Source organism: Podarcis vaucheri, assembly GCF_965113315.1.
Source record: "Podarcis vaucheri genome assembly, chromosome: 1".
Taxonomy (NCBI): Eukaryota; Metazoa; Chordata; class Lepidosauria; order Squamata; family Lacertidae; genus Podarcis; species Podarcis vaucheri.
The window spans coordinates 81,539,115-81,563,329 of NC_138759.1; the positions used below are offsets into that span (position 1 = coordinate 81,539,115).

At 46.3% G+C, this 24,215-nt stretch overlaps 1 protein-coding gene across 6 annotated transcripts in view; it reads right to left on the bottom strand.

The window, feature by feature from the left end:
* B4GALNT4 (beta-1,4-N-acetyl-galactosaminyltransferase 4) overlaps positions 1–24,215 on the bottom strand; it is a 177,173-nt gene that overhangs the window by 7,351 nt on the left and 145,607 nt on the right. For all 6 annotated transcript variants that reach the window (XM_082242317.1, XM_082242319.1, XM_082242321.1 and 3 more), the window contains 10 exons: positions 23,381–23,447; positions 12,686–12,829; positions 10,779–10,888; positions 10,016–10,116; positions 9,055–9,149; positions 6,178–7,462; positions 4,676–4,989; positions 2,386–2,539; positions 1,151–1,223; positions 907–1,060 (listed from right to left, as the gene is read on the bottom strand). In XM_082242317.1, the coding sequence (XP_082098443.1) occupies positions 907–1,060; positions 1,151–1,223; positions 2,386–2,539; positions 4,676–4,989; positions 6,178–7,462; positions 9,055–9,149; positions 10,016–10,116; positions 10,779–10,888; positions 12,686–12,829; positions 23,381–23,447 (2,497 nt within the window). The remainder of the gene's footprint in view (positions 1–906; positions 1,061–1,150; positions 1,224–2,385; positions 2,540–4,675; positions 4,990–6,177; positions 7,463–9,054; positions 9,150–10,015; positions 10,117–10,778; positions 10,889–12,685; positions 12,830–23,380; positions 23,448–24,215) is intronic.

Here is a 24,215-nt window from a genome sequence, read left to right on the forward strand (position 1 = left end):
TGAATCTCTCTCCACAGTCTCACTTGGCAGCGTGACTATTCAGGGCTTTTCTTGTCAAAACCATTTAGAGAAGAGCAGCCAAGTTAGGTTTCCCAGCAGTAGAGTCAGAGCCCAAGACTCCTGGGTTCTTTTCTGAACTTGTGCTGCGCCCCTCAGGCAAATGGTCTGGGTTTTCTCTGCTGGGTTGCAAAGGGGATACAAAACTTCCCTGACGGAGCCACAAGAGGTTTGAGCTGAAGCCTACAGAGCAGCTGTCAACCTGCATGTTATTTCTGCTCTTGCTTAAGAGCAATGAGAGTGAAGTTTTAAGGAGGGTTTCAGATAAGACGTTTTTATTTATTTCTATTTATTTATGAAACGTACATGCCGCCCTCACACAGGGTGGTGCACAGCAATATAAAAACATGTTTTAAAATTTAAAACAACAAAACACCGAAAGCAGTGCAGAACAATCATTAAAACAACTGGCTACACAAGAAAGTTTTAAGAGGCTGCTTAGGCCTGTTGGCATAAAAATTCTTTAGGAGACTTCCAAGAAAGTTAAAAGTGAAGGTGGCTTGCCAGATCTGTGCCGGAGGAGGGCTCCACAGAATTGGATGGGTGACACTAAATGCCCAACGTCTAGTTGAGGCCAATTGGGGGACAATTAACAGCACTCCTCCAGGTGATCTCAGTGATCTGTGTTGTGTCTGTAGGCATCCTGTAAGAGGGCTAGATGGGAACAAGGGCACAATTATAGTGCCAGCACTTTGGCTATTTAACTAACTTTTGCTGCCCAACACTAAGCTGGCTGTGTGAGGAATGTAGCCATGCTGCCTCTCACGGAAGCAGCCTCATTCATTCAGACAGTCAGTCAGTCAGTCCAGCCTCCTCCACTTCCTCAGCAGCCAGACGTGTTTCACTTACCATTGGGCTCTCGCGGAGAGCTCCCGCAGCCCAGCCGCATGACAATGGGCGCATAAGCCAGCTTTCCCTCCACGCAGTGCTTCCGGATGCTGTCGAGAATGTTGAGGGGGAAGTGGATGTGCAGGTCGCACAGGAACACAATACTGCTGCCATCCTGAGGGATCAAAGAGTGGCATAGCAAGCCATGACAATCAGGTATGAAGCAGTCTTGGGAACAGCTATCCCCTTTGCCCTCGGTCCTCACCTCTATGGCGTCCACCCCGGCCTGCAGTCCTGCTGAGCGCTCAAAGTTTCCTGTGCGCTTCAAGTATTGGTATCTGTGAAGAAGATGCACACCAGTGAAATAGGTGTAACCAGGGACTTCCAAATACCAGAAAGGTGGAAACAGATATGAGTCCCACCAACTGAAGGAAAACACCAAACTACAATAAAGGCAGGCTAGAGACAGTTACATATTTTTAGTTGATTAAATGATATACCTTTAACTCAACTGAATTAAGTATATTTAAATAAATTTGCATACTACCCTAGCCTCAACGTGGATACATTTTAGAACTGTTGAAAGGGTTGCAATACTTTGCAATTTAATGGGGGGAAATAGATTATTCATTCTTTTTAGAAGGGAACATCAATGTTTTCTTGTTCTTTATTAGTAACATGCTTGAATGAAAAGAGACTCAGCAAATGAATAACTGTCCTTTAACTTTGAGGCCCACTAGTTAAAGTGGTCTGTCACTGATTAAGCAACTATGGTTGCACACCTAATTGGGAAGAAGTACCATGAAATTCAGAGGGATTACTTACAAGCAAACATGCAAAGGATCTAGTTTAAAATGCCAAGTTTAAAGTCCATTACAGTGCAAATCTATGTATGCCAATTCAGAAGTAATGCCATTCTTTTCAGTGGGGTGCACTCTCTAGTGTGCTAAGAGTTGCAGTCTTAATCTACCAATTAAACTGATTGAAACTTGAAGCCATAAGGATATTATTTGCAGATTAAGTCATCAGGTTGGTATTTGGTCACAACTCATAAAGCAAAGACATCATCATAACACAGACTGAATGGAGAAATGGATGTAGCAAGGGCAGTGTGCACACAGACACAACATGCTTAATAGGGCATCTGATTTCAGCAGGCATGGTCCTATCGTTGCCCCCTTTCCATACACACATGATCTAGGGCGTTTCTGCTATTGCCATTTGCTCTTCAAGCCTCATGTTTACAGACAGCTAAAAAGCAGGCTAGTCATGCACAATACTGAAAAGTCTGGAGAGGAAATAAAGCTGTAGATAATTTAAATGGCTTTATTTATCTACCTAGTGGCCAACTGTACCCACTGTATCATCCAAAGTAATGTGTTTGGATATCATTATTGGTCCAGCTCAGAAATCAAGCAGCGGTGGCTTCAGGACTTGAGTTGTGCAGGCACAGAAACCTAATGAAACAAGCTCCCGAGCTTCCAATGTTCCTTGCATTACCTGGGCAGGTGAGCTTCCTGAAGGGCCTTCTCCACATCCATGTCGTCACTATCAAAGTCTACCAGGATAACGTTGAAGTTGGCATCCTTGGTGTTCAAGTATAGGTTAGACATGTCTGAGATGAACTGCTGTACCCAGCGTGCTTGGTTTTTAACTGTGCAAGTTATGAAAACAGGCCGTTAGCATTTGTAAGCACGCTCAGTCCATGTTGATGGGGGAGCATCTTCATGACAAAAGACTTGTATGATCTATGTGGACACATATCAGCAGTGGCAAGAGAATAACACTCTCAGCATGTGTTTCAAGCATAGCCAAGACTTCAGTGGCATTCAGCCTGTGGCAATTCAGCATTCGGCGAGCAGAAGAAGGGAATAATTACACAGTGAGTGAATACAAATATATAGTTAAGAGCAGCCCTGCTGGGTCAGACCAAAGGCCCAGCCAGTCCAGCAACCTGCTCTTTCCCACAGGGGCTAACCAGATGCCTCTGCAAAGTCCACAAGCAGGACCTGAGTACATTAGCATTCTCCCACAGCTGTTCCCCCGCAAATGGTTCTCAGAGACATGCTGTCTCTGATCCTGGACTCGGATATAGTATACATCCATCATGATAGCCTTGACAGCTTTATCCTCCAGCATGAGGATATCCTCCCAACACTTACACTGAACAGAATTTGTCAGGTTAATGCCCATCCCCCTAGTTTGGAGAGCATCTCTAGCAGCTCTTTGCAATTCCTTTTTGTCTTTAGCATCCTGAAACATTGGGTATTACTCCCAAACTTAGCCACCTCGCTGCTCACCCTTAACTCCAGATCACGGCATATATTTGGCACATCCACATTCTCATCACAGAATATGGTTTTTGTATGTGTAAACAGACACAAATTTTAATTACCGTATTTTTCGCTCTATAACACGCACCAGACCATAACATGCACGTAGTTTTTAGAGGAGGAAAACAAGAAAAAAAATATTCTAAACGAAATAGTGGATATATGATTTTTGTGGTTCATGCTGTGGCCACAGACATGTGATCTGACAGTGAGTTTGGAGTAGCCCAATGCAAAAATCCTGAGGATCCATGCTTTGTAACCACAGAGGAGGGAAGGAAGGGGAACCATGGATCCTCTGCTCACGACTGCAGCAGATCCCCCCCATCACCCGCAGGCATTCGCTCCATAACACGCACAAACATTTCCCCTTACTTTCTAGGAGGAAAAAAGTGAGTGTTATGTTGCAAAAAATACGGTAATTTGCCACAGGTTTTATCTTTCCCGCAGTGGTACAGGACTTGGCTTGTTGCTTTTTTGGGTGGGTGGGGGAGGACATGGTACACAGAGCTGTCTGACTATAAGTAAGTGAAACACCATGGCCTCCTCACTGCCTTTTTGTTGGGGGAAAGCCAGATTGCCTCACATCTGTTTTCTGTAGTAGTAGTTCTGTAATTCACAAAATAAGGAAATCTTGTGGGAGGGAGGGATCTTATGGGAAGTTCCTGAACTAGCTTCCCAACTGGGGTATGGATAAAGATATTTCCCATGTGATTTTCCCAAAGAGGTACACCTGTTGCTGATAATACAGTCTTTGTGGTGTCAGGTTAAGATGTTGTTATTTATCAAGGGTTTCTAAAGGGTTACGTTGCCTCACCCTGCTTTTAGTTTCTATAGTCTTATAGCGTGTCCATTTGTCCACTGTCATAAAGGAAGTTGTTTTTGTTATATTTTGTATGAAATGTGTATGGTACACAGAATCAACAGGATGAATGGCAGCTCAGATATATTGTAAAAAAACAACACACAAAAAAAAACCATCTTCTCATTTCATCTGTCACCCGAGTGCCCCAGGGAACAACAGTAGAGAGGCAGCAACACTGTCCCTTGAGTAACCCATGAATTGGGCCAAGGTCCCAAACAAACCTTTCTTGGTCTAAAGTCATGCCCTTACCCCCTGCCCTGAGAAATGAAGGCAGAATGAATGAAGGATCGCTGCCTGCGATATGCAGACTCAACTCAATTTCCCCTCTGGTAAAACAAGTTTTGCAGGCGGCTGCATTGTTATAAAGAAACCTCAAAACATGTCTGAGCAGAGGTGACGGTAAAACAAAAGGAATATATGTATACAGCAGAGGAAAGGAAGGCATCTCTCAAACCACTTTCAGCACACTTTTTTTAAAAAAGCCACTGTTGGTGGTTGCTAGTCGTCTTTTTCCACCCCACCCCCCTACCCTTCATTCCACTAGTCCCTAAAAAAGCAGCCATTCATTTATGGGATGCAGTGGACAGTCCCTTACCTGGCACCACAAAATGCACCATAACATTGTGCCTCCAGCTAAGCCGCAAAGGTCGGCACAGGATGGGCTTCCCATAGAGCAGGCTCCAGGCACTAGGTGATGGCTGAGATTCAGTGGACACTGTTGCAGGCCCCTCGGGGTTCACTTCAGTGCTGTCCTCTGATTTTCCCTGGTGCAGCAGGACATAGATGTACTCTGAGAGCCGCACAGTCCTCTGGCCTCTCTCCATCAGCTCCAGCTCCATCAGGTAACGGTTGCCCCGGGCCGTGTCTCGCCTCTTCTCCACATTGATGATCCTCAAGAGGGTGTAGATGCTGTGAGTGGGAGAATGGAAAGCTGACGCAGTCCCGGCCTAGACCAAATACCCTCATCGCAAGAAGCTACCTTGCACCAGGATCACATTCAACCATACATTTAAAGTATATGGGATCCCCCATACAGCAACAATAATTTTATTCTTTCTACCCCACCCATCTGCCTGCGTTTCCCCAGCCACTCTGGGCCTCACAGAGCTACCCTTAGCAAACTACAGTTCCCAGGATTCTTTGGGGAAAGCCATGTGGTTTGAATGTACGGTGTGGTGATATGACCCTGGTCAGGTTATGCGCATGCCAGCTGTCTAGTCTTGACTGTGGCTCTCTAGGGCTTCAGGCAAGGAAGGGTCTTTTCCCATCACCTGCTCCCTGAACTGCCACTTTGAATGGGAGACACCAGGGACTGAAACTGAGGTTCTGCATGCATGGTATATGCTCTCACTGGGGCCCTTCCCCACTCCAGAAACGCCTCTCCTTGTTTTAGGATCTGTAGGGGCAGATTAGGAGAGACCCCGGTGCACACAGAATGTTCCCCTAGCAGCTATAGGGAATACAGGGACAATAATCTCATTGTGTAGGCTAGCCCTGCTCCAAACAGGCCTAATCAGCAGAAACAGGGTCTATGAAAGTAGGAGTTCCACAGCTCTCTCACAGTGGGATTCTTTAGGCATTTCCATAAATGGGGAGGCCTTCAATCAAGCAGCAGGGTGTTTGTGTGCCTCACAACTTAACAGAGGTAGGAGGAACAAGGGCATAGGTTTGTGAGAAGTGGGACTTTGTTCAGAAGCAGTAGTTCTGGCTGGATCGAACTAGTGGCCAGTTTCTGCTTTACAGCAAGCAGAAAGACTAAGTAGAAGCCTGATTTCTCAGAGTCCTTCTGTGCAAACGTTATCTGTTTTGTCACAATTACCCCAAGAGTTCATCTGCCCCTCCGTTTCCCAGGGGTAGTGTTAGGCCTCAGTTACCATGGCAGATTCAGTTCAGTTATATCTGCTGATTTACCCCCTTGCCCACTGATCAGAGGAGAGCTTCCAGCTGTCCTAAGTGAATGTAACATCTTCCCAAAAGGTAAGCTCTTTTGCAGTCTGTATGTCACCTGAGTGGAAGGGGTGGGCATGGGGTCCTCATTTCAGCCCCTGCCTATTGTATAGACACTGTTCCCCCCACACCCCAGTTCTCCCTTCCTACCCGCCATTCTTCTCATTGAGCTTCTCCATGTACTGAGCCACCACGTCCACCACCTCGCTCTCGCTCAGCTGCAGGTTTCCCGAGACGTTGCACCGGAGGTCGTTCCAGTCCGAGCGCAGCAGCTCAAAATCCACGGGGCTGACGCTGAACGTCCTCTGCCAGTTGATGGAGTCCTCCAGCCAGCTCTGCTGCAGCTCAGAGTTCTCGTAGCTGTAATCGGACAGCTCCTCCTCAGCCTCCTCCCCCAGGGCCTTCTCTGGGCCCTCCTCCTGCTGGGACTCTGTCATTTCAGACATCCGCAGGAAGGACGTCACTCGCACGCCTTCAGGCAGCACCACCTCAGAGGAATTGTAATCCAGGGTGGTCCTCGCCGCAGTGGTGACCTCAAAGGTTTCTTGGCTGAAGAGCCCTTCTGCAGGCAGGCTCAAGGCACTGGGCCGCACCCTCTGCTTCCTTCGGGCCTTGGGGGCCTCTTGGTCATACAGCTGCTCCCATTTCCTGCTGGCCCGCTGGCTTTTCCTTTTAGAAGGGTCTGTTTCTTTGGAGGCATTGCCAGTGAGCCAAGGGGTCCTATGGCCAGGGATGGTGTGCAGCTTGCTGGAGGGGGCAGGCCGCCGCTGAGGGAGCCTGGAGTTCAAGTGCACCTTCCTGGGCAGTTTGGGGTAGAGAAAGACTCCGGGGAAAGCCTCCTTCTGGGACGGGGCCTTCTTCTTGCTGGGCTGCAGCCGCGTCACGTACACCTTGTCTGGGGGCTTCTTGGTCTCTTTCTTGGGCTGCCCCTCCTCCTTCGGGCTCTGCTGTTTGGCCTTCCCAGCAAAGAAAGGCACAGAGAGGCGAGGCTGGAGGCCGAGGGAGCTGCCTCGCTTAGGTGGCAACAGCAGCCCCAGCTCGCCCTCCTTCCTTCCGGCCTCTTCGTCCTCCTCATTCTGCGCCCAGCTGAGGGACCGGCCATAGAGAACCACCTGCTCCCCAAGAGGGGCTGCCTTCTCGTAGGCCTGGGGTGCCTTTGACAGAGTCACAGGACTCTGGCTAGGTCCAGTGTTTGTACCTGTGGAAAAAGGCTGCCCGGTCAGGGTCCCCTCTTCATTAAACCTCTTTTGCTTCTGGTTGAAGGCATAGTAGTCCACGTCATTCCCATAATCCTTTGTGACAAGGGGCCTCTCTTTCCTCTGAAGCCCTGTGAACACATTTGGATCCAGAACACCCAGGCTCTTGTCCTTGTCCTCAGGGAGTGGGTCGGTGGGCTCAGGACTGTCGGCTCCTTCTTCCTCCTCTTCAAGAAAATCTAGAAAATAACCAGCAGCAGAGCAGATAAAGTCTCACGGGTAACATGCCCAAGTGCAGGGGAAACTTGAAGGCAAGAAGGGTTTGGAGGACTCTAAGACAAGAGGCAGCTGAGGAAGGAAGGGGTTGGGGGAAGGCCTGGAACAGAAAGCAGGGGAGGGTGAGTACTGGGTACTGGTAAGCAAAGTCTCTGTGTACCACCATGGCATGAGGTCAGACCCTCAAATAGATTGGAAAAAGTGCAGGCTGTGTCTGTGACTGTCTCTAGTATTGAGGGAGTGATGCTTTGTCTGAGCATGCATGGTTCCTCCATGTCTAGCTGCCCTTTCCTCAGGGCCTTCTGTTATGTTCTCTGGCCTACACATCCCTAATGACCTTTCTTTCCCTACCCCTGGTACTAGTCAGCACAGTCTGTAGGATCAAAATTAACTAAATGACTTCATGCAAAATGGGAAAATGTGTACACACCGTGTGGATTTGAATAATTAATTTTAAACGCATAATTTGGGTCTCTTTGGGACTTAACAAGGCATTTGGATGGCATAGCCTTGCCCTCATCCTTTGTACATTTCAACCAGATGAATCGAGAGAGAATTTCCTCCATACTAAGTAGTAAAAATCACATAAATTAACTGAGGAGAGTCAAGGCTGCATATCAAAGGGATGGTGAAGGTCTAATATTCTTGCTGCTACAAACAAGATTTGGAGTGGGAGGGGAGTACTGATTGTATTTCAAGGTATTCACAAGCTTGTTCTCAGCACAGATGGGCTCTTGGACAGCTTGCCTCTGGATTGCAGAGGTCGCCTGCAGAGGTCGAGGTGGGAGAGGGGCATTTTGTCAGCAGAGATTAGGAAGCTGCTGAAGATACCAGAAAGCTCCCCACAGAACATGGCAAGAACCAGATACTCTTCTTCCCAGGTGTTCAGTGGTGGCAGTGACTTTGTCCATGCTCCTTTTAATGGAGGTAGCCAGGGCATAAACCCCAAGAATTCCAGTCTTTGGCAATAGGTACCGTATTTTTCCGTGTGTAACGTGACCCCTATTTTTTGGGACTCCAAATAAAGAAATCCCCCATATGCATTATAAGACGTGTAAGACGACCCCCAATTTTAAACTTGAAAAAATAGGGGGGAATATAGTCTTATACACAAAAAATATGGTATATTTCATGGCAGCTTTCTTGCATGGGAGCCAGAAGGGAAATCAAAGCAACAAAAAATAAAGAATCTCTGTAAATGCATTCAGGAGCCAGGCTAGTGAATAGCTGCCTGCAGCTACTCTCCCATCCTCACCAAGCAATCTGTTGCCGTGACACAACCTGCCTGGGACTGCAATCCCTGTAAGTGGATGGCACAACAGACTTGCTTGTTCTAACACCAGTGAAACACACAGAATCACAGAATTGTAGAGCTGCAAGGGCCCCGGGGGTCATTCCTGCAATGCAGAAATCACAGCTAGAGAATCCCTGACGGATTCCAGCCTCTGTTTACATAAACACACACACACTTCAGAAGCTGCTCATAAAATGGACAGAGATCAGAGTGTGGTTCCTGCCTGATTGGAGGAAGCTGTATTTCCCAAAGGCTACTTACTCTCAGGATTCAGGAAGAGAAAGGCTCTCTGGTGTGGATCTTCCTCCTCCTCCTCTTCCTCTTCATCCATCTTCATGTATTTGTAAAAGCCAAATCTGGAGGGCCAAGCAACAAGTCTCAGATAACACACACACACACACCTGTGTTGCTCAAGGATAAGCCTGGGGGCTTTTGCTTAGCAGGGAATCCTTGTAATAGGCACCCAGCCTACTTTTTCACAGAGGCAGATTCCAGAGGGACATACTACTGTAGTCAGTTGTGGTAAAAACAACAGTGTGGTGGCACCCTGAAGACTACCAATGCATTGTAGTATAAGCTTTTTGGGGCCCTGTTAGATGCATGAAGCAGTCTCTTACGGAGGTAGACAGCGGCAGACATATACATAATATTGATGGCAAGAGTCTCTTCTTGAAGCTGAGCTTCAGTGCCCCTTTGTAGAAGAGGCCACAAATTGGCCGTGTTTGCCACAGAGGTGCATGCAGTTGAAACAGATTACAAAATGGAAGGTGGGAGGTAACACTAAAGCCAGAGACTTGACTTTGAAATATCCCGAACAGCATCAAGATCAATGGATTATGCCATTATGACTCAGAGCAGTTATGGATGTCAGGGAAAGAGGGCCAATGAATGTGAACTGAGTTCTCTTCCCCTCTTGCCAATTCCAATTGAGCCGCAACAGAAAGTTCCTTAGGTTCCTTAGGTTGACTACTTTGTAGTTCTTGTAAAATTTCTCAGCCCCGATGGCAAACAACAGTGACCATATCACAGAGGCTCAGGTTCACCACCAACCTTTCTATGGTCCTATGGTCCCCATTCATGTTTGCTGCACCTTAGATTTCACATTTTACACTTAATCTGTCAGGAGATTGCAATCTCTCCACCCCCAACAAAGTACATCTGATGGGTTTCTGATAGCTCTTAGCAGTCAGCTTCCTTACTGCCCTTCCTGGTTCACACTTACTTTTCCAAGTAGAGCGGAGACTCCCTGTAGAAGCATTTGTTCTCCGTCTCCATGTGCGTAAGCCGGGTGAAATCATTGGGGTAAACAAATGAGAGGTAGACCTGTGGGAGGGGCAACCTGGTGAGAAGAGTCACAGCAAAGTAGGTATGTTTCCACTTCCTACAGGTGGAGGAGGAAAGGGGTGAATTATACTGGGCAGGAAGGAGAAGCTGCTTCTGGGGCCCATCCCAGAGAACACATGGCGGCAGGCTGTGGGCGCGAACACTACCAACTGGACCCAGTGAGAATTGCACATGCCTGTACATTGTGACATAGATTCTGAAATCTGCCTTTGTTGTTTTTTTATTTATTCAGAATCAAGCTCCCACCACTGCATTCTGTGCTTGATAGGAATCGAAGAAGCTTTTGGTCGGGTTACAAGTGCTCAGGTGGCAGCCAGCACAGTTATTTACCCATTCCCTTCTTTGTCCCTGCCCCATCCTTCTATCCTGCCCCCAACTCCCCATCTTTTATGGTGCACCAGCTTCAGTTCAGTCCCTGTTATAAAAAAAAATCTGCTAATGCCGCTGGCCAAAATGACCCAGCGATGTCTTTTGAATTTGGTTCCCAGAGCAGTGCAGGCATAGCCTGCCCCCCACCCACCAACGTAGGGCAATGTGCTGTGTTACAGGTGCATAGGAATGAGCGATGGCAAAAGTAGTGGAGATACTTCTCCATGGACAGAGAGAAAGCTAGGCTATAAAGCCCATATGGGGACACTTACAAACTGCAGGCCCTGATAGCGGGCAATAGGGAAATCCTTCACCACGTACGTGGGGCTGTAAGCACAGGGCACCAGCACATTCTCCACGTGGGACGGCTCGATCTGGGGAGCTGAGATAAAGGCAGTTAAGCAAGAGGAAGAAGCCACAGGATCAAACCCAGAGGTTCCTGAGTCCACCTGCCTAGACTGTTACTCTCTGGACTGCTACATAAATACCAGACATTCTTCTCCCTGGCATCTAGTATTCCATGAAGAGGGTTTGTTTTGTTTTTTGTAACATTCATTCATGTGATCTCCTGATTTGTTTTTTAGTGGAAGAGTCCAGAATAAGCTTAAGGATGAGGCAGATAGGCCTAAGATTTCTGCTAGGAGTGTGTGTGAGTGTGAGGCGGTTCAGTGTCCTGCATAGCTCAATTCTCATCACTGCTAGAAAATCAGAATTAATGTTAAGTAGTAAAATTTGTAGAACAAATTATTAAAAATAAGCTAATCTGCATGATTTTTTTAAATGCTAATTTTATACTTGTTAAAAGTATCCATTCTCAGCACAAGCACAGAATTTTATGTTGCTAGGCACAGACACTGTAGATAGCCTGGGCTGAATTAATCCACAATGGCTGTTATATTGTGGAGGTCTTCTGCTTTTGATCTAGACTGTAAGCCACTATCTCCCCAAGAGGTCATTATAGTGTTACTCAACATTCCTGGAGACTGAGAACCATCTTCTGTCAACATACCTTCTTTTGAGACCAGGATTAATCCAGTCTTGCTGGAAAAATCGACTCCCTTCCCCATCACAAAAGTCTCACTTTTGGCAAATGCAAAGGTGACCATCTTGTCTCATAGTTTCAGATCAATAAATATCCTGTATGAATGCCTCCTTCATCCTATTGCCGCAGACACTGATATTTAGCTAGCTCTCCACTGAATGCCTGCTCTTTCTATCCTGCATCAAAACGCAGTAAGGGGCATACAATGCTCCCCAAACGTGTTTCTTTGATGGGTAGGTTGCTTCCAAACAAATATGCTCTTTCTTGAGCTCCACCAATTCCCCCTCCTTACAGCGAAGGGAGCCAACATAGGGGGTTGGACTAGATGACTTTCGGGGTCCCTTGCAACTCTACAGTTCTAAGATTCTATGACAATATGCTGAAGATGTTGTTGGACTACAACTCCCCAACATGTTCCCTGACATCATGGCTTTTCCAGCTACTCCACCCTTCGTTCTTGGAAGGTGTTGTTGCAGGAGAAGGATTGTGAGCAACATCATGGCAGAGGTGTTTCTAGGAGTAAGGTGAAATTGTGAAGCTCCCTTGTTATTTCTGCTACTGGCTGGTGCTGCAAGTTGTTTAAGTAATTTTGTTACGTTTATAGAAATGTGATTTTTCTGGTATGTTGTTATATTTTGGTTTTCCTCTGTTATGATGAAATTGTTACTATGCAATTGCTTTGCAACAATATTATAACATTGTTTTGTAGCATTTCTTTGAAATGCATCCTTGTTTCTTTGTTGTAACCTGCTTCAAGTGGGAAAGTGGCAGACAATTAAAATGAATGAATGAATGAATGAATGAATGAATGGTCACTGGCCCTTTTGGCTTAGGCTGGGGGGCATTGTAGTCCAACAACACCAGGAGGACACCATGTTGTCCATCGCTGTCATTAAGAGTGTGGGACGGGAGGGCAGTGTCAGCAAAAGCTAGAAGGAGGCATCTTGACCCAATGCCAAAGCTCTTGCCCAAACTGAGACCAATTATGCATGCATAAGCAGAAACCCCCCTGCCCCTGCTAATGTAGGCAATGCCACAAGTGCCTCTTCATTCTTCCCTCCCTGCCCACCTCCATTCCTCTTCCTCTACTGCAATGGCAAGCAAACAGACTTCACTGGAAGACCCTTTCTCACTTACTGAGGAAGAAAGTGTCCCGAGGGTCAGGCTTCAGCATATCTGCTCCGTGCTCATCTCTCTTTGCACCCCAGAGGTAGCTGCCAGAGTGGCTGGCGAGGGACTGAGGCACATGCCCCACCTCATTCATTTTCAGGCTGGATTCATCTGAAGGGGAGGAGAGGAGAAGGAAGAGAGGGGTAAAAGAGGGTGGGTGACTAGTGAAGGGCAAATTCACATCTATAGTTATAGCAGCAGCACTGGATTTTTGTCTCCAGGATTTCCCACAAATGTCAGGTGTAGCTATCAAGGAAGGAAGGAAGGAAGCACATATTGGGTGAATTAGGGTGTGTGTATGTGTGGTTGGTTATGTTTCTGGGTGCAATATATATGTATGCCCAAGACCCCTGCAGGCCTTGCTATGCTATTAAACCCAAGAAGAAGGTAGGAAGGAAGAATACTGCTTTAAATATCTCAATTCTTCAAGAGGAATGCATGGCTTTTTTGGAGCATCATGACTGTGTTTTGGATTAGGCACCAATATGGCTTCTCTCAAAAGCCAAGTCTGGAGCCAAACAGTTATAAGGCTTCTGAGATGGAAAGCTATATCTAATGCGTAGCGGCCACATCAAGGCCATTATATGCTCTACACAGAGACCTTCCGTCATAGGCTCCAACTGTCGGAAGCAGCATAAAATTTCTATCCAGCCTCCCAGTCTTGCCTCTGCTCCAGAGGGAACTGGCACCCTCTGTTTCCTTAAAGAGAACCCTGTGCCAACTGTGTCACTTAAGACAACCACCTAATCTCAACCGAGCAAAGGTCAAAAGCAGCTCATGCCATCCCAGGCCTGGCAGATCACAGATCTCCAGATGCCTCTCATTTACCCACTTCTAAATACGCCACCAGGGTTAGTCTGAAAATATTTGAGCCTCTGAACAAACAGAAAGCAAAGCAAGGAATAATTTCTCCAGGGATACAAGCGCTCAGAAAGGCAAAGCGCAGCCCCGCCTCCTGCAAGAAATGACAAGACTGCCAGGAATGACATCATCGGTGTCTGGGAGGAACGAAATGCCATATCAATTAAGTGCTGGCTGCCTCTAATGTCATGTTTATTAGATGAGGCTGTCTGTTTGCACAGATCCGTACTAGGTAACCGAAGCAAGGCGAGCACAGAAGTGCAAGAAATTAGAAGGGCTGCCCTCCGCCGCTATCTCTTCATCCGTCTTCCCACTCAATCCTAGTAAGCAGAGGGGAAAACACAGTCACCTGATATGGCAGAGTCACAGTACAGAAAAACAGAGCTGGCCAAAGACTCCACAAGCCTAGCTATAATGATATGGGGCTCATGGGGAAAACATCAGCGCTGTGGTTACAAGAGGGGAGGCACTTTTGTGGCTCTATGGCTCACAGCTGTAACACAGGGCGGTTGTTCTCAGTTCTAGCCAAAGCCTTCCTGGATAAACTTTCAGAACTGGTAAAGCAAGAGAGCTAAAGGCACCTCAGAACTCACACATCAACTGACAGACTAAATGATCTCTTAAACTGGGCTGGTGAATAAGGCCAGAAGACATACTGTGCTCGCAAAAAACAAAAAAGCCACGCAGAATATTCCTAAGAGGGCTATTGGGCTAATTATCCAGGAGTTAATTTTTAAAGGGCAGCTCTTTTGATAAAATTTTATGGCAATTCCTTTTATTTAACTCTGCCACCACCTCCAGTATTCCAGCACTGTGCTCTCTTCTGAAATGGCAAGCTCTTTTTACGTAATAAACTCTGAATTGCACCACTGCGCCCAGACACACTTCACTCGCAATGCAGTGGAAAAAAGCTGGGGGCTGAGATCAGCTGGGATTGTGCAACAGCCAGGGCTAGCTTCTGCTATTAGCCTTAAGCAATAGGCATTAGTAGAAAGGAACTTGTGAAGACTGCATAAAAAAAGCACCAATTAATTTTAAAAGCAAAGGAAAAGGGGGAGGGAAGACTTTGATGTAGATTCTAAGTTAAGCAAGTTCATGGAAGGAGTTTCCTGCCTCTCTTCTCCCCTTAAAGGGTAAAGGTACCCCTGCCTGTACGGGCCAGTCTTGACAGACTCTAGGGTTGTGCTCTCATCTCACTCTATAGGCCGGGAGCCAGCGCTGTCCACAGACACTTCCGGGTCACGCCGTTTACCTTCCCGCTAGTAAGCGGTCCCTATTTATCTACTTGCACCCGGGGGGTGCTTTCAAACTGCTAGGTTGGCAGGCGCTGGGACCGAGCAACGGGAGCGCACCCTGCTGCGGGGATTCGAACCGCCGACCATGCGATCGGCAAGTCCTAGGCGCTGAGGTTTTACCCACAGCGCCACCCGCGTCCCTTGTTTCTTTTCCCCCTACCCCTCTGCAAAGTCTCCTGATCCATGTGGGATGGGATGGTGGGGGTGGGGGTGGCGAATCTGGTGGAGAGAGGCTGGTAAAGTTTCCTCCCTTAAGTTAACTTGTGCGGCAATTCCTCCCTCCTCCAGCAGCCCCATCCCAAATTGTTCGGCAGGGCTTCCCAACCTCCCAGAGAGGCTTTTTGAGGAGGCACAGTGAAAACGACAGAGAAAAAAAGGATGGGGACTTTCCCCTCCATTAGGTTCCTTGATCATTTATCTTAGGAGGATCAAAGGCGTTAGGATTGTATCCAATGATGTCATCCTGTTCACACGAAGGGCTTCTGCCTGTGGGACAGAACTTCCCTTCCCTCTCCTTAGCAAGGGGGTTTCTGTCAAGACCAGTTTGTGCCTTTTGAATGAGGCATAACCTTCAGTGTGAAAAAACAACAACCCTCAGCGGCAGAGTGTTAACACTATTAGATCGTGAAGTCACAGTAGACATCACCATTTCCTTGTGTGCTGCTCTGAAGGTGATCAGGCGGAAAACTGCCTGCCCTGAGAGCAACTGGCAGCACCTAATGCCATTTCGATTCCTCCTAAGCAAGGGGTGCAGGTTTCAGCCAAAGTGCTTAGCACAGCAAAAAGTCAGCTTAGCAATCAGGTTGACTCTTCACCTGGCGAAGACTGGAGGGTTCAAATGTGGGGGTGGAGAGGGGAAAAGGGCAGGGGAGGCTCAAATCGTGGCTTCACACTGCAACGCCAGAGCAGCAGACATTCGCACTCAACTCTCCCGAGTTCTCTGTTCAATCAATAAATAAGACAAGCCTCTTTTAAAACAGAAAGGGAAGGGAGAGGAAAATATAAAAGGGAAGAACTATGTAGCACATAGTGGAGAAGTTAATTGCACTGTGTATCATTCTATTGAAAAGAGCAATGGCTTGCTCACACACCCCGGTTGCCTGGGACAAGGGAGAGGAATGGCAACATTAACTCTCTTTTCTTGTGTCAGCACAGCCTGTGCATGGTGTGCTGGAAGAAAGGCAGATGTACCCATCACTAAGTACAGGTGGTTCTCACTCGCTTGCGATTTTTTTGCTGCCAAGATAACTTGCGTTTGGGAACAGGGTAAAATCAGGACTACATCAGGCATTTCTGATTGTCCCCTGAGGAAAGGGAAGCAAGCATAAATTGTTTTATTATTGCAGCCATTCCCTATTTGTACAAAATTTACCTACCTAGTGCTCTCAAGACAGCCTTGGTCAAGGAAGTTACGTTACATTCAGAGACTGAGCAGTGCTTTCTACATAGTGCTCACAAATGGTCTTCTCGGGTGTTGCTCCCTGGTGCCCTCCCAGCGGCACACCCCACACTTTTTCTGACAGCGCTGGACTGGCACATGCCAGCTGCGTCCCTCCTGGGAGGGATATATTCCCTGGGGTGGCATGCCCTGTGCTGCTTGCCCTGGCCACTTGGGATGCCCCACCCCACCACTCCAGGCACTGGTGAGGGTTGCTATACTGGCATGTTTTTGTATCCTGTGGTCCCACTGAGATTAGAGAAAAAGTAAAGAAGAACACCTCCTCCCAACCGGATGAACAGCAGAAGAGGGCAGAGTGAGGAATTTCAATGCAACCCTCAGCTGACAAAAGCCTGGAAAGTTCCCTGTTGCCTAGGTGAACTGCAGACAAAAGGGTTCTGCTGATGTAAAACTAGCTTATGATGTTGACCAAATATTCCAAAATGCTGAGCTGGAACTTGAGGAATTCAATATTTGCAAATCCCAATATGAACTCTCTTGATCCACTCCTCCCAGACTAACGTGCAGGGTGGAAATTAAGCTAGCCGGCAGCTTTTGCACTTTCTGAATGGTCTGGTGCAGTTATTGGCTCAAAAACCAAAACACATATAAAATGCATATTTTGATAGAAAATATGCTTAGAATATTTTGAGGGGAAAATATATTTTAAAATGCATATTTAAATGTGAATTTTCTTGCATCTCTCTCTCTCTCTCTCTCTCTCTCTCTCACACACACACACACACACACACACACTAATACAGAAACAGGGCCAGAACGAACATCTGGGTGGATACATTCATTAAGTGACACAGACTGGAAATGTGGAAGGCTTGGTTACTAATAGTGGATGTCAGAGACACAAGAGCTAACAAATGGGCAACTTTAGGAGTCAGGGGTGGGACCTTCAAGCAGGTCCTTGTATAAACCCAAATTATCCGGATAAACAATCTCTGCTTGATCTGGCAATTGTTTCCTCCCTCAATATTGTTCCTATAATGCTAATAACAAGACTCCTTCAAGGCAAGCCTTGGTAGCAAAAAAACAAAAAATCAAATAAGCATCCTAATAAACCAGAGCAACAATTCTGAAAGCTTTCAACCTATGCTGTGATTAAAGTTTTCCCGGCTATGGCGAGAGAAAAGATGCTTTTGACACAATGAAAGCAACCCCAGTCTCTAATTCCCCAGGTTGAATGCTAAAATTGATGCTTTCAACAATGCTTAATATATATTTCCAGCTTCCATTCCTTTCCCCAGGCAGCCTAGAGAAAATAAGACACAAATATAAAACATACTTATTTTGATTTCCCCCTTCTGGGCATTTGCCCTAAAATTTACTAGACAGTAGCACACAAGCACTTAATGACACAAAAATACGAAGTATGATATAAGAACCTTTGTGCTGTAACACAAGAGCCAACTAAGCCTTCATGCTCTGAAGCACTCAAAAGGCAACCATAAAAGTCGCCTCACTCTTATTTACAAAAATATGCCTCCTGCATTTTCAAGTCACATCTGTTTAGCTCACTGACAAGGCAGGCTTTCCACTCATGCCACCTGACTGGAGCTGATACAGTTGCAGGAAAGCAAGAAGTGGCAGGAAAGCAAGAACTTACTCAATTGGTCAGTGCTCAAATCTAGACTCTGGAAGCATTTCCCAATATGACACAACGTAGAAAATGGACCCAAGCTGGTGGAAATTCAAGATGACATTATCTGAGGTGGCCTGAGAGAACATGTCAGAGCAGGGGACAGGCAAAGGACTTGGCAAGCATTATTACTGAATAAGGACTTAGCCATACTTATCTTTCCTCTGCATTTTGCAGGCATGGTCCACCATTTAAAGTTTCATGTCCAAGTATCCTTTTTTGCTTTTTGCTCCAGAGCTTTCCCTGCGAAAACCTGCTCTTTAAAGCTCAATTGGAGCAAGCATCAATCTGTGGAAAACCCAAGTTGATGTTTGCTCTGATTTAGTTTTAAAGAGCAGGCTTTTGTGGAGGAAGTTTGGGGCAAACAAAAACCCAGCTGCTTAGCTAAAGAGCAGGCCCAAGGTAAGTGTGAAGAAGCCCTAAAGTAACTTATTTTCAATAGGTATCAGAAGGTAGAGTTTGCAGAACCAGCTCATTACTAGAAGAAACAACAATATATAAGATAAAGTAAAGGGCATGATATATGTATGCTAAGTGAATTAATTTGACTCGGGAGGATTGTGGATACATTGAATTATATAGACTATAAAAATACATGAATGAAGCTAATGCTGTAATATATTCTACTGATCATTGCTGATTATCATAATGTTTTATGTTGCCTGCATGTGTACATATTCTTTCTTAAAAGAAAATATAATACATTTTTAATATTAACAAAGAAGCGGGGCAGGCCGTTCACTTTTTGTGGGGGGAGACTGGATGGGCACCTCTTTTGTCAAATACACAAGCCATTTTGATCTAGGAGAGCTCTTTGCCTTTCTCCTGGGCATGGTCGGCCAATTGGTGCTAAAGAAGGATAGAACTTTTTTTATGTATGCAACAACAGCAGCAAGAATACTCATCGCAAAGTATTGGAAAACACAAGATTTACCCACCAGGGAAGAATGGCAGATGAAGTTGATGGACTACATGGAATTGGCGGAAATGACTGGCAGAATCCGAGACCAGGGAGAAGAGTCAGTGGAAGAAGACTGGAAAAAGTTTAAAGACTATTTACAGAAATATTGTAAAATTAAGGAATGCTAGAAGAATGTTGGAATGAAGTGATATGGCTTTAGTAGAAAGGTTATAAGGAATTAAGTACAAATAGATTAATAGAGTATTAAAAGAAAAATAAGGTTGAAATGTGTTAAGATAATTATAGGATAGGAAACGGGAAGATGGAAAGGAATTGCTGAAATAATTAATAGAAGTGGAATACAAAAAGGGAGGTGTGAGGAGGTCGTGGAAATATGTGAAAGAAAGATAAGACATTGAAATTTATTTATTTATTCTTTTTTTCTTTTTTTTTCTTTGTTGATGTGTTTTTAAATTGTTTTTGTTTCGTCTTGTTAGTTTAATGTTTTAGTGTAAGGTAGTGTTTTTGTATTCTAATGTATTGTTTTTTCTTTGTTTTTTTTGTAGTGTTCAAATTGTTGTAAAAGCAATAAATATTATTTTTTTTTAAAAAAGAGCTCTTTGCATCTACCATTAAAGGCCTGTCTCAGTCAAAAATTCTTCGACACAGCTTTCAAACATCCCTTTCGGGAAAAGTGTGCTACACACAGAAATGTTTGGTGAGTGAGTGTAGGTCAGCTGTTCAGAGTCTCTTCATACAGAGTATAGAAAGGAAAAGTTGGGGTAAGGAAAAGTAGGAGAGGCTGGATAGCTCTGGCCAGGGCTGGGGATCGATCACTTCCATCAGTGGAAGAGATTCTAGTTACTCCTACAATCCTATGCAGACAGCATCCTGAAGCTGTATAGTACCTATGACTGTTGTAGCACCAGCAGTGTCAGTCTGCTAGTCTGAAAGATGCACATAATCACATGGTAAGATTTAGCCTCTGACATTCATGCCATGGTGACTTCCAGGTTAGACTGTACTAACACTAAGCTCGGGTCTAGCCAATGTAGTGCCCGCCAATGTAGTGGCTGGATTGCAGCTCCCATCACCATCCCTGACCATTGGCCATGCAGGCTGGGACTGATGGGATTTGGGAGTCCAAGAACATCTACACAGCACTCTGGGTCAGCTGCATGCGCCCAAATGAAACTGCTATGTGCATTTATGGGCACATCTTAGGAGCCCCTTCTGACATCTAAGAATATGCAGAGATTATTGTTGACGGTTATCTGTGCAGCGGCTAAGAATACACTACAAAGAGATCACATTGTAGCCTTTCCCCCTAAAAGATGACACCATCTCTTCCAACTCCACATGCAATCACTCCTTCTTAATAACTGACCTGCAGCCAAGGAAGGAGTTTGCAGCCAGAGAGCAAGATAACAAGAAAATCACTCCTCATGGGGCACAAAGCTGCAGATCAGAGGGTAGAGGAGAAAACTCACAGTGACTGATGTATCTGGAAGGAAATATCCCCCCACAGCACATCCATCTTGCAGGCACTTCTGTCAATAGCCCAATTGCCACTATTCCTCTCGTGCCAATCGAGCCCTCGTGCTTCTGTACCAAAGAAGGCTGACTTGCCCAACCCCTCCACCTTATCTCCACCTTCCACGGGATACTTAATTACAGGCGCCTTGTGTATCGAGTGCCAGGCAGGGAACTATTCATCAAGCGCCTCCTGCTGCCGGGCCAGGTTATGAGGAGGGAAGCGGAAGATCTATGGATTTAATTAAACTCGGCACTATCCATCCCTGCTTACAAGACAGGTGCTCATAATTCAGCTCTGGAAGCACCAGCTGATGGGTATTTGCCAAGGGTGCTCTTCTGCTGGCCTCTTGCTTTTCACTCCGAGATGGAGCAAGACACAAGGGGGAAAGGGCAGCAAGAGCCCTGGGAAAAGAAGAGCAAGGAGGTGACTGCTTATACAGTCTGCCAACAATATATATGCCCAGTATGCACACGCCAGGTAAAGTCTATACACACTCCCAAACCCCCTTTGCCTTTTCATGAAGGATCACAGCTGCCTGCTATCTTATTTTTAGCTTTCCCTTCCTGCAACACACACACACACACACAAACACACACACACACACACACACACACACACACGTACATGTCGTGATTACAGTCCTTTGCTGGCTCAGTTGCTTGATTCATCTCGGACTATTTTTCTAAGTGTATTTATCACCCCACAGACGTGGAGCAATGGACCAGCTTTTGGCTTGTGCACTAAAAAAAAGTGAATACTGAGAGCTAAGCAGTTGCAGGCAGTTATATACCGAAGGTCTAGTGCACTGGTTCTCAAAACTCTTTTTCTCTGGGCCACATTTTCAGAATGAAAATTTGCTTGTGCCACACCAATTTATTTTTAATTGATAAGAAATACATCAGAAAACAAAAAGAAGCAACTCCTAGCAGTGTTTGATTTATAACATAGAACACAACTACTTTATAATATGATCATGGGGCATCCAGAAAGTATAAAACAGTGCAGCTACGTAAGAACATTAATTATTCCCAAAATATAATTATAAACAAGCCTCTTACATATGTACCTTAAATATGTATACAAACTCAATGAGATGTGTGAGCTTGCTTATGCCAGGTAATCTCATTTATATTAGGTCCAATTTGAGACAAACACATCTCCTCATCAATACAAAGAAGCCTTTCCCTTTTCTGATCTTTTCATATGCAAATCTCTATTCACAACCATATGTCATGGAGAACTGCAGAAGAATAGCCAATGCTCTTGAAGAGAGGGATGCATATTGTTTCTGGTTGTATTTATGTATGCATAATATTTTTATACTATACTATACTATGCTATACTATACTACACTTAAATGTTCAAATGCTTCTTTGATTGTCCTTGAATTTTCTTGCTACACTTGCCATTCACTCCTGCCACAGCAGTGTGGCACAATACAGTGGTACCCCGCAAGACGAATGCCTCGCTAAACGAAAAACCCGCAAGACGAAAGGGTTTTCCGATTTTTAGAGGCTTCGCAAGACGAATTTCCCTATGGGCTTGCTTCGCAAGACGAAAGCCCATAGGGAAATCTCCTGGGACAGCGGGGAAGTGCAGCGCACCTTCTCCTCTGTTCCCAGACCTGTCCTGAAGGCTTGTGGTGGGAGGTCCGGGAACAGAGGAGAAGGCGCGCAGCGCTTCGCCTCTGTTCCCGGGACTTGCGTGGGAGGAGGGTTTTTCCTCCCCACCGCCAACATTCAGAACAGCATTCTGAATGTTGGCGGTGGGGAGGAAAGCCCTCCTCCCACCGCAAGCCTTCAGGACAGGTCCGGGAACAGAGGGGAAGGCGCGCAGAGGGCTGCCTAGGCTGCGGATAGCAGCATGCTGCCCCGCGCAAGGGGCGCTCTTAAGCAGAGCGCCCCTCGCGTGGGGCAGACATTCGCAGCTTGGGGAGCCCTGCAGGAGTTCCCCGCAGGGCTCTCCAAGCTGCAGATAGCAGCCTGCTGCCCCTATCCGCAGCTTGCAGAGCCCTGCGGGGAGGTCCTGCAGGGCTCCCCAAGCTGCAGATGTCTGCCTCGCACCGGGCAGCAGGCTGCTATCCGCAGCCTAGGCAGCCCTCCGGGAACTCTTCTGAAGGCTGGCGGCGGGAGAAGGGCTTTTCTTCCCACCGCCAGCCTTCAGAAGGCTGTTCTGAAGGCTGGCGGTGGGGAGAAAAGTCCTTCTCCCCCCGCCAGCCTTCAGAAGAGGTCTGGGGACAGACTGTCCCTGGACCTGGTCTGAAGGCGGTCTCCATAGGAACGCATTAATTGATTTTCAATGCATTCCTATGGGAAACCGTGCTTCGCAAGACGAAAAACTCACAAGAAGAAAAAACTTGCGGAACGAATTAATTTCGTCTTGCGAGGCACCACTGTACACCCTTTGAGAACCACTGGTCTAGTGAAAGGGCGTTGGACTAAATGACTTCAAAGAGAATTTTCAGCCCTGCACATTACAATTTCTGCCCTCTTTTTTTTGGGGGGGGGGAAACCCACACATTTAGACCTCTGATGTATCTACTCAGAAAAAAAACCCCTAGTTTAGAGGTTTCCTGCCCCACAATGCAATCATATAGAAGTTTACTCAAAAGTATCCCCAAAGCTCCGTTCAATGGGATTTACTCCCAGGAAGGTGTGCACACTAATTCCCTATCCTCCATACAAAGAAGCAAGGAGCCTTAGCAGAGTTCAATGACACATTCCAGCCAAGCAAAAACACTTCAAGTGCAAAGCCAGAACCTTTGCAAAGTGTGGCCTGGAGACAGGGTGCCTCATAGTACAATGGTGCTTTTTGGCATGACAATGGGAGGTCTCAATACATGGACAACCAATGAACTCCACAGGATCGTGCTGGCATGCTCTTCTCTTTAGGCATGCACCAACTACACACATTGCAGGTTGCAGGAGGAATCCTGTATCAAGCTAAGGCTGCAAAGCCTCGGGGGGAAGGGCGCTTTACCTGTATAGAGTGAAATGTAGGGTGAATCGATGACCTCAAACTTGAAGCTGGGCAGAAAAACGCGCCACTGAAAGAGACAAGAGAGTGATAAAAAAGGTCAATCTATATATGCATGTATTCTGTGTGCTCCTGCATGTGGGGGAAAGGAAGTTTGCAGAAGACCAGCTGGTAGGAATGTGAATGGGGAGGAATTCAGGAGAGTCCAGAAGGCAGGCTGCTAAAGTTCCCATTCAATGCCTATTTCACACCGGCTGGCGACTGTTTCTGCCCCATGTGGCTCTTCATCTGCTCTCTGGCGCAACACCTTGGGAGAACATGTTGCATGGAGGAAGTGTGTGCTCCACGCTCAGCCAGCAGCCTGCTGTTCCTTGGGCATGTGGCACTTTGGGGCTGAGCTCAAGAATCAGGTGGCACTATCCACCATAGCCAGTAGCTTAACTAGGAAAGTTTGCTCTGTGTTTGGAAGTAAAAAAGGAAGAAAGATGCAGCACACAACTCAAGGCTTTTGCCTGGCTGTAGTTCCATCTGGTGCAGCTTCTGGCCTTCAGAACGCAGGTGTGAATCAACTACAGAGATAACAAACTGAGTCACTGCACTGATCCGATAACAGCTTTTTAGTGTTGCTAGCTAGTCTGGCCTGGCCACGCCCTGCCATTGGGTCAAGAACATGCAATTCTGCTGAATCGTCCTGATCCTTTTCTGGATAATGGGCAACAGTCAACTATATTTTACTTGGAGCAGGCCCAATGAAATGACTGAACATGACTAAGTTAGTTAAACTTGGTTGAATAACACCCAGTATTATTTTTGGTTGTTCTCTAACCTGCAGACAAGT